The sequence below is a fragment of the Fonticula alba genome (assembly GCF_000388065.1).
Source record: "Fonticula alba strain ATCC 38817 unplaced genomic scaffold supercont2.5, whole genome shotgun sequence".
Taxonomy (NCBI): Eukaryota; order Rotosphaerida; family Fonticulaceae; genus Fonticula; species Fonticula alba.
In genome coordinates this window covers 1,167,241-1,174,444 of record NW_009242975.1, presented here as the reverse complement: position 1 = coordinate 1,174,444, position 7,204 = coordinate 1,167,241, and the positions used below count along the sequence as shown (strand labels likewise).

The 7,204-nt window shown below is 67.8% G+C and overlaps 4 protein-coding genes across 4 annotated transcripts in view; 2 read left to right on the top strand and 2 right to left on the bottom strand.

The window, feature by feature from the left end:
• H696_03449 (hypothetical protein) overlaps positions 1-688 on the bottom strand; it is a 3,794-nt gene extending 3,106 nt beyond the window's left edge. The window contains exons 1-2 of the mRNA XM_009497315.1: positions 580-688; positions 83-481 (exon numbers count right to left, since the gene is read on the bottom strand). Of these exons, the coding sequence (XP_009495590.1) occupies positions 83-481; positions 580-589 (409 nt within the window). The 5' untranslated portion in view covers positions 590-688. The remainder of the gene's footprint in view (positions 1-82; positions 482-579) is intronic.
• Positions 689-1,931: 1,243 nt separating this feature from the next.
• On the top strand, positions 1,932-4,118 carry H696_03448 (hypothetical protein; the record flags this gene model as incomplete). The annotated part of the gene is made up of 3 exons (XM_009497314.1): positions 1,932-2,542; positions 2,678-2,852; positions 3,008-4,118. The coding sequence occupies 3 exons, from the start codon at positions 1,932-1,934 to the stop codon at positions 4,004-4,006; spliced, it is 1,785 nt and encodes a 594-aa protein (XP_009495589.1). The 3' UTR covers positions 4,007-4,118.
• Positions 4,119-4,177: 59 nt separating this feature from the next.
• H696_03447 (hypothetical protein) lies at positions 4,178-5,264 on the bottom strand. Its single transcript, XM_009497313.1, has 3 exons — positions 4,787-5,264; positions 4,457-4,661; positions 4,178-4,378 (listed from the first exon to the last, which is right to left on the bottom strand). Exons 1-3 carry the CDS (start codon positions 5,024-5,026, stop codon positions 4,290-4,292), a joined length of 534 nt encoding a protein of 177 aa, XP_009495588.1. The 5' UTR covers positions 5,027-5,264; the 3' UTR covers positions 4,178-4,289.
• Positions 5,265-6,982: 1,718 nt separating this feature from the next.
• Positions 6,983-7,204, top strand: part of H696_03446 (NADH dehydrogenase (ubiquinone) Fe-S protein 7) — a gene marked incomplete at both ends in the record, with an annotated part of 1,095 nt that continues 873 nt past the window's right edge. Inside the window, 2 exons of the mRNA XM_009497312.1 lie at positions 6,983-7,010; positions 7,142-7,155. Coding sequence (XP_009495587.1) covers positions 6,983-7,010; positions 7,142-7,155 — 42 coding nt within the window. The remainder of the gene's footprint in view (positions 7,011-7,141; positions 7,156-7,204) is intronic.

Here is a 7,204-nt window from a genome sequence, read left to right as displayed (position 1 = left end):
GGGGGGGGCGCACCGGGATCCAGCGAGTTAGCACACATGTGGGGCCGCGTGCATGTGCATGCGCGTGTCACCTTGGACGCACCGGAGCGCAGGAGATCGGACAGGAAGCCCAGCAGCACGTCCAGATACCCAGCGAGCAGGATCGCGGAGATGTCGGCCCCATCGGCCACGGTGGCCGGATCGACGGCCTCCTGGGCCTCGAGGGGCGTCTTCGAGGCGGCCTCGCTGACGGCGGCCTTCAGGGCCGCGGCGCCGGCCGCGATCTGCCCGAGCAGCGGCTCCAGGATGTGGTTGTCGACGGCCGTCTGCCGATCAAACTCGGTCTTCAGGTCAAACGCCTGGATGGCCTGAGTCACGGCGCGAAGGGCAGCCGCCGATTCGGCGCCCTGCTTCAGCAGGGCCACCAGCGCCTCAGACTTGGAGGTCATCTCCTTGTGGCGCTCGAGGCGCTCGGCGGCGCGCTTCTCCGCGGGGGTCTGGTCTGTGTGCCGGCCACGGGCGAGAGGGGGACGGCAGGGGGGAAGGGGTAAGAGGCGGGGAAGCGGCATTGCTTTCGGGGGGGCGCGGGTCGTGACGAACCGTTGGACATGGTGTGTTGGGCCTGGTGGGAGGGGAGGGAGGGAAAGAGATGGGCAGAGGGAACAGCAAGGAAGATGGGTCGGGGTGAAATGATGGAGGGGGGGATCTGGCTCGGCCTGGGAATCGGCACGCCAGCGGTGCGGTCCTTCAAGTAGCACGCCCGGACACCGGGCCCATTGCCCCGGGGCAAGATCCGGCCGGCGGCGATGAGGTCAGCAAGGGATGGGGCCCCCCTGGTGTGCCTTTGCCTTTCGGAGAGAGGGGGCGAGGCATCTGGCCGCGAATGGGACCACGGGCCGCGGGGCCACCAAGAGAAACGTCACCCCCCCCCCCCCCCCGACCGCGGTCGTCCCAGGCAACAGGGGCAACGCCACACGATGTGGTAGTTGATCGGCCCCCGCCGACGATGATGTTCACATCTACCGCTTGGAACATCCCAGAATGTGCGAATCGAAAAAGTGTGCGCGTCCTCGCGCACCAGGTCTGACTCCCCGAGCCAACGGGACGGGAAATACCCGCCGGGGCCCGAGTGTGGCCCGTCTCGACCACTGGCACGTAAGCCCCGACGCGGGGGGTCCGAGGATCGGCGCTGGTGTCTAGACGGGGAAGGAGGACCAAACGTCCGGCAGTACAGCACTGGTGGTCGCGGCGCGCGCGCGCGCACTCGCCGCCCGGGATTGCCACCCCAGCCCCCGAGACTAGACGGCACAAACAATTGCCCCTGAGAGTGTGGATGGGGGGGGGGGGGGAGGGGCAAGAGGTGAGAGATACCCACACGCCGACGAGAGGACGACAATGTTTGCCCCGCGATTGGCGAGGGGCACCTCACCCGGGATAAATGTGACACCGATCCCGTGCCCTCTGGAATGTGCTCGTGACATCCCCGTGGGTTGGCATTCGGACCGGACGCGCTGGCTCCCAGCCGGAAGGAGGAAACACACGCGGCCGGGGCTCTCTGGTCGTGCTGGTGGCTTGCCTGGGCCGATCTACGGCGACCACGGGTGAGATCGCCGGCTGGCGGGGGTGACACGAGGCGCAGATTCCCTGTCCCTGCCCTGTATGCACGCAGAAAGCCACACACGACCGGAGCCAGGCTCGCCTGCCGCCTCTCCGGCTCCAGGCCCGGCCGTGGTCCGCCGTGCGCCTGATCGGAGAAGCCCTGAGCGCATGAGCCCACACAGGCTGCTCGGGCTTTAAGGGGCAGAGAGATTGTGCACTTGGCCCCTCAGGCCCGGGGAGGCGCACCCCCCGATCTCTCTTCTCTTCCTGTTTCTCCTTCTCCTCCCCCCCCCCCTCGGCCCTGCCTCTCTTTTTCCTCGTGGCGCAAGATTATGACCAACATAAATCTCCAAATGTCACCTTCCAGCGACCAGGCGGACTCTGCTCATGCTGCCGCTTTGAGTGTCTCTGCTGGTAATCCTACAGGGGACTCCGCTGCGTCGGCTGCCGAGCCGGTTGCTGAGCCGGTTGCTGAGCCGGTTGCTGAGCCGGTTGCCGAACATACTGTCGAGCCTGCCGTCGAGCCTGCCGTCGAGCCTGCCGTCGAGCCTGCCGTCGAGCCTGCCGTCGAGCCTGTTGCCGAGACTGCCGTCGAGCCCACTGCTGAGCCAACCTCTGAGCTGCTCTCCCAGTCTGTGCCTGGAACCGCTCCCGAGCCTGCCACTGAATCTGCTCCCGAGCCAAATGCTGACCTCACTGCAGCTGGGAATGCCGAGGAGGAGACTGCGTCCCCGGTGATTGCCCAGCACGAGACGTCGACAGCCGCGAATTCCCTCATCTCGGGCACCGGGGAGCCAGCCACGGTCGAGGCTCCGGCTCCGGCTCCCTCTGAGTCTGTCACCGCCGCCGCCGCCGCCGCCGCCGCCGCCGCCGATGACACCTCGCCGGCGCCCCCTGCCTTGTCCGAGCCTGCCCCGCCTGGAGGCTCGACCAGCACTTTTATGCGAATGCCGGTCGCCGATGCGTGCGTCTGCCATTCTCTCCATTCCCCTGCGTCTTGATTTCTGCTGCTGCTGCTGCCGTTGCTAGCACTGGACATATTCCACTTCTTGCTTCTTTTGAGGAACTGCCCCTTTAACACTCTGGCATGGGCAAACAGCGGCCTGGGCAGCGACTCCGATGTCGGGGCCAGCTCTGACTCCAGCTCCGACTCCGGGTCGGACCTTGAGCTGGAGTATGCCTTTGACAGTGGCGCCGAGGAGGATGACGAGATTGGCGGTGGCTCGGCTGCCATTGGGCACCGCGTGGCCACGCGCAACGAGCTGGACGTCCGGGTCCGTACCTGACCACCCTGCCCCCTGTTGTCGCCATTTACTTTGGCCCACTCCCGGGCATGCCCTGTCGGGTCGCACTCGGCATTTCTGGGGCATTCCACTGACCTCCAATGTGCCCTGGCCCGGGGATGGGGCGGAAACACCGACCAATTCAGACCCTTCCCCTGGACAAGGACCAGCTGCTGTCTCCTCTGCCGGAGGGTGTGAGCTCCATCCCGCTGGGCAAGGTGTTCAGCCACGCGCCAGATGGCATGCTGGTGGTGCAGGCCGCGCAGGACACCACGGCCGGCGGCCCTCCCATCGTGGCCGACGGGTCGATTTTGTGCGTGCGCCCGGCGGACGGCGGTCCGGACATCAGCCTGGGCTCCGTGTTCGAGACCATGGGCCCGGTCTTCCGGCCATTCTATCTGCTGCGCTTTGGCACGGATGCCCAGCTGCGTCAGGCGGTCGAGCACCACCGGCCGCTGCTGGACGTCAATGCCGAGGTGCGTCTGGCCCAAACGCCGGACTGCAACACCATCTCGGCCGAGCGGCTGCATGAGATGATGACCTCGCGCCTGGAGCGTGGCTCCGACGCCTCCAACATCCACGATGAGGAGATCGACCCCTCGCAAGCGGCCTTCTCCGATGATGAAGAGGAGCAGGCCGCGCGCCAGGCCCGCAAGCGCAAGCCTACCTCGGATGCCGGCCGGCCGGATGCCGCCACAGGCCGCGGGGGCTCCCGTGGTCCCCGTGGTGCTCCCCCCTCCAAGCAGCCTCGGCATCAGGGGCCCCCGGTGAAGCAGCCGCAGTCGCAGCAGCAGCAGCAGCAGCAGCCGCAGCAGCCGCCGCCGCCGCAAATGCCCTACATGCAGCTTCCCATGCAGCACCCTCATTACCTCGCGTCGCACCAGGGACTGCCGCCGATGGGCGCGCCAATGCAGCATCCCATGCTCGGCATGCATGGCATGCCCATGATGCCGCCTCTGGCCCTGCCTCTTGGGCCGCCGGTCAACTTCATGTCGCCCCCGCACCACATGTCGCCACCGGCGCCGGGTCCCCACCATATGCCGCCGCACATGCCGCATGGTGGCTCGCCCCCAGCGATGCCCCCGCAGCAGCACGATCCCCAGGGGGGGGACTCCGCGCGGCCGGGCCCGGCGGGACAGCCGTAGGCCGCACGGTGACGCCCCCACGTCGGGAAGCTCGTCTCGCATGGGAGGCAAATACATGTGAATGACATTTATGGGCTGGTGTGTGTTTGCCCCGGAGGAGGGTAGAGAGATGTGGGGGGGGAAGGGGAGGCCAAGAGAAAAAAGCAGGGCCGCCGGGAGCTTTGTTGAAAAGAAAAACTTATCTTTATTATGAACTTGAAGAGAAAAGAGGGAGGAGAGGAAGAAGGGCGCAGACTGGGGAAAGGCCAGCAGACGAGAAAGAGAGAGGCACGCATACGCCTGGCTACACCTTCCTGAAGAGCGCCACTGCCACGGTATCCGGTTGTGATGGGTCCAGTGGCGAGACCGCGATGCGTGATGGGCCGAATGTGACTGTCCAGATGAGGGGACTTATGGTCAATGACCTGTGAGACGGGGCGAGGGATGGGGACACGCGGGAGGAGCTGGTACCGGAAAAGCCGCGGAAACCGTCGCTGGTGGGAGGGGCCACTGCAGCACCGCCACCACCACCACCACCACCGGGCGAGGGGGGTGTAAGAGCGTCGGCCGGGTTGCCCGGCGCACGGTCAAGCGCGCAAGACACATCCCGCGCCAGGGCCAGAAGGTGGGGCACCACCGCCTGGAGGAGGTTGACGTCAGCGAGCTCCCCATCACACTGGGAGGGGGGATCCGGGAAAGGGAGGGGAGGGAACAGAGAAGAGCAGGTCAGGCGCGCGGGTCCAAGCGGCCCACTCACAGCGGGCAAGGGGAGGCCGAGAGGCGAAGGGGGGACGCTCGCACCGCGAGCACTTGGCCCATGGACAAACGGAGAACAGCCACCCCGGAGAGCGTCAAACTCAGGCTGTGGGTGCTGGCTCCCTCGGCCGATAAGTTGGGCGTGGCAGCCGCCGATCCGAAGGCGGCGGCCGCCGCCGCTGCTGTTGGCGGCGTCAGGCAGGCAACGGACTTTCGTGCGAAGCGCAACAGCTCGGCCGGGTCCTGCAGGGCGGGACCGCCGGCCTGGTGTGTCGCAGCCGACATGGCAGGCGGGGGGGAGGGGGCAGAAGCGGAAAACAAGAGGCGGTGGCGGGACGAGGGGGGAGGGGCGCGCGTGGAGGAGGAGAGATACGGGGGGCAAGGGGCAGCAGATGAGAGGGCGATGGGGAGGGGCAGGAGGAGGAGGAGGCCGAGCGCCGGGGGTCCAGGCGGGGACGGGGCCCGCCAGCAGACAAGTGTGAGATCGCGAGGGTGGCCAAGCCTCGGAGGGGGGGGGGGAGAGACAGACAGACAGACAGACAGAAAGAGAGTCCCCTCCCCCACCCCGGGCTCCGATCGAGTTGGCCATCGGTCGCCAGAGTGCCTGACACCCGCGCCCCCTGTGTGGGAGGGGCCGGGCGAGTTCCGAGGCCGCTCAGGGGTGGGGGGGGGGGGGGAAGAGGGCTTTTCCACAACAAGATGCTTGCCTGCAGGGACCCGGAGGCCGGGGCGGCGTTCCTCTGTCTGGCCCCGGCTGGGGGGCAAGGGCGAGAGAAAATGCCCGGCGGCCCAGAGGCCGGGGGCGGGAGCGGTGGCATATGGGCTTCTACCAACCCATGAAGGATCATGTGAAGGTCCCGGGCGTGCGTATGTCTTCCGGGGAATGGTGTTGTGTTCTGTGGTCTCGGCGAGAATACCCTCGGCCGACAAGAACTGGCCGATGTACCTCCCAGTGTGCCCCGGCCGCCGCCCCCTCGCCTTACGAGCGGGGGCGGTGTCTCCGTCGGCAGACTGGGGAAGGGAACCGGGGGGCGGGGACAGATGGGGGGGGGGAGAGGGGGGCGGGGCGAGGGGAGGGCTGCGTACGCGCACACGCCGAATGTCAGCGGCAACACCTGCCCTCTTGCGGAGCGGGTGAGGCGCGTAGGGCGCGCAGCTCCCGAGCCCGTCCGGGCCGTCATGACGCTTGGGTCTACCTCTGGTGTAATTCTAAATGTCCCCGGCCAGGGAGAGAAGGGGCTGCCCGGGGCCGGGGCTGTTGCACACGGATGCCCCCAAAAGAGGCCCCATCCACGTCCCAGCGCCCGGTGGCGGCGGAGGCAGGCGCGCATCCTCCGCGCACGCGCGCACACGGACAGGGCGGGCGCAAGCGCGAGCGCGAGCGCGAGGGGAACGACGCCCAGCCCACCAGTCAGAGGGACAGGCACGCCCCGCACGCTGCTGGTCTCTGACCCTGCGAGGCCGGCGCGCGCGCGCGCGCGCGCTGGGACCCGTGCTGGAGAGGGTGGGGGGGGGCTGCAAGTCCAGCGACGGCGTGTGCGCGCCCCGCGTAAACGGGTGTTGTGCGAGAGGGGCTTGGCAACAACCGACGGGGCCCGGCCGGGTGGCCCTCCCCGCACGGTAGCCTCCCCCCCCCCCTCCGTTCGTCACGTCCACAGAAAACACACGCCCCTGTCTCGGGTGAGGCCCTGACTCCAAGCAGACCGGATTCCCGCCTCCCCTCCCCGAGGTTCATTCCCCCCCCCCCTCCTCCCCCTTTCCCATTCCTGCCTCTCCTCATCTCGCACACATCCGCCCTCTCCCCGCCCCTCTCGCCCTGGCATTTCGCGCGCGGCCGCTCCACCCGCCGGGCCGTGATTCTGCGCCCCCTCTGCTTTCCTCCGCCCCTTGCCGACAGGGCAGAGACGCCAGATCTGACGTGGATGGCCCGCGCCGCCCGACGCCCGCGCGGGGTTTGCCCCAGACACCCACCGGCGTGCGTGCGTGTGTGTGTGTGTGTGTGTGTGTGTCTCACGTCCCTGGACTACGACGGCGTGGGCTAGACACATATACACATATACGCGCACGCGCACGCGCGCGCGTGCACACTAAAGCCCCCTGGCGACAGTGTCCTCCCCTGACCGCTGCACTCCCTCCCCCCCCCCCTCCATCCCCCACCCCGCTCATGTTCGCGCACGCGCCTGGCCACTGACCCCATAACCATACCCCTCAGATCTGCGGAACTTCCTTCTCATTTCCACCATGCTGAGCCTTTACCGCTCCACTGCCAGTATGTGATCCTCGCTCCCTCCCCTGTGTACATCTGGGGGCCTTCTTGCCTCCTCTTCGTCTCTGACCTATGACCTCCCTTGCGCACCTCCCTGCTCCCCGCCAGCCGCCAACCGGGGCGCCCTCCTCAAGGCCGTCACTCAGGCGTACGCATTCACCCCTATGCCCAGCTCTCCCTCACGGGCGAATCCCCCC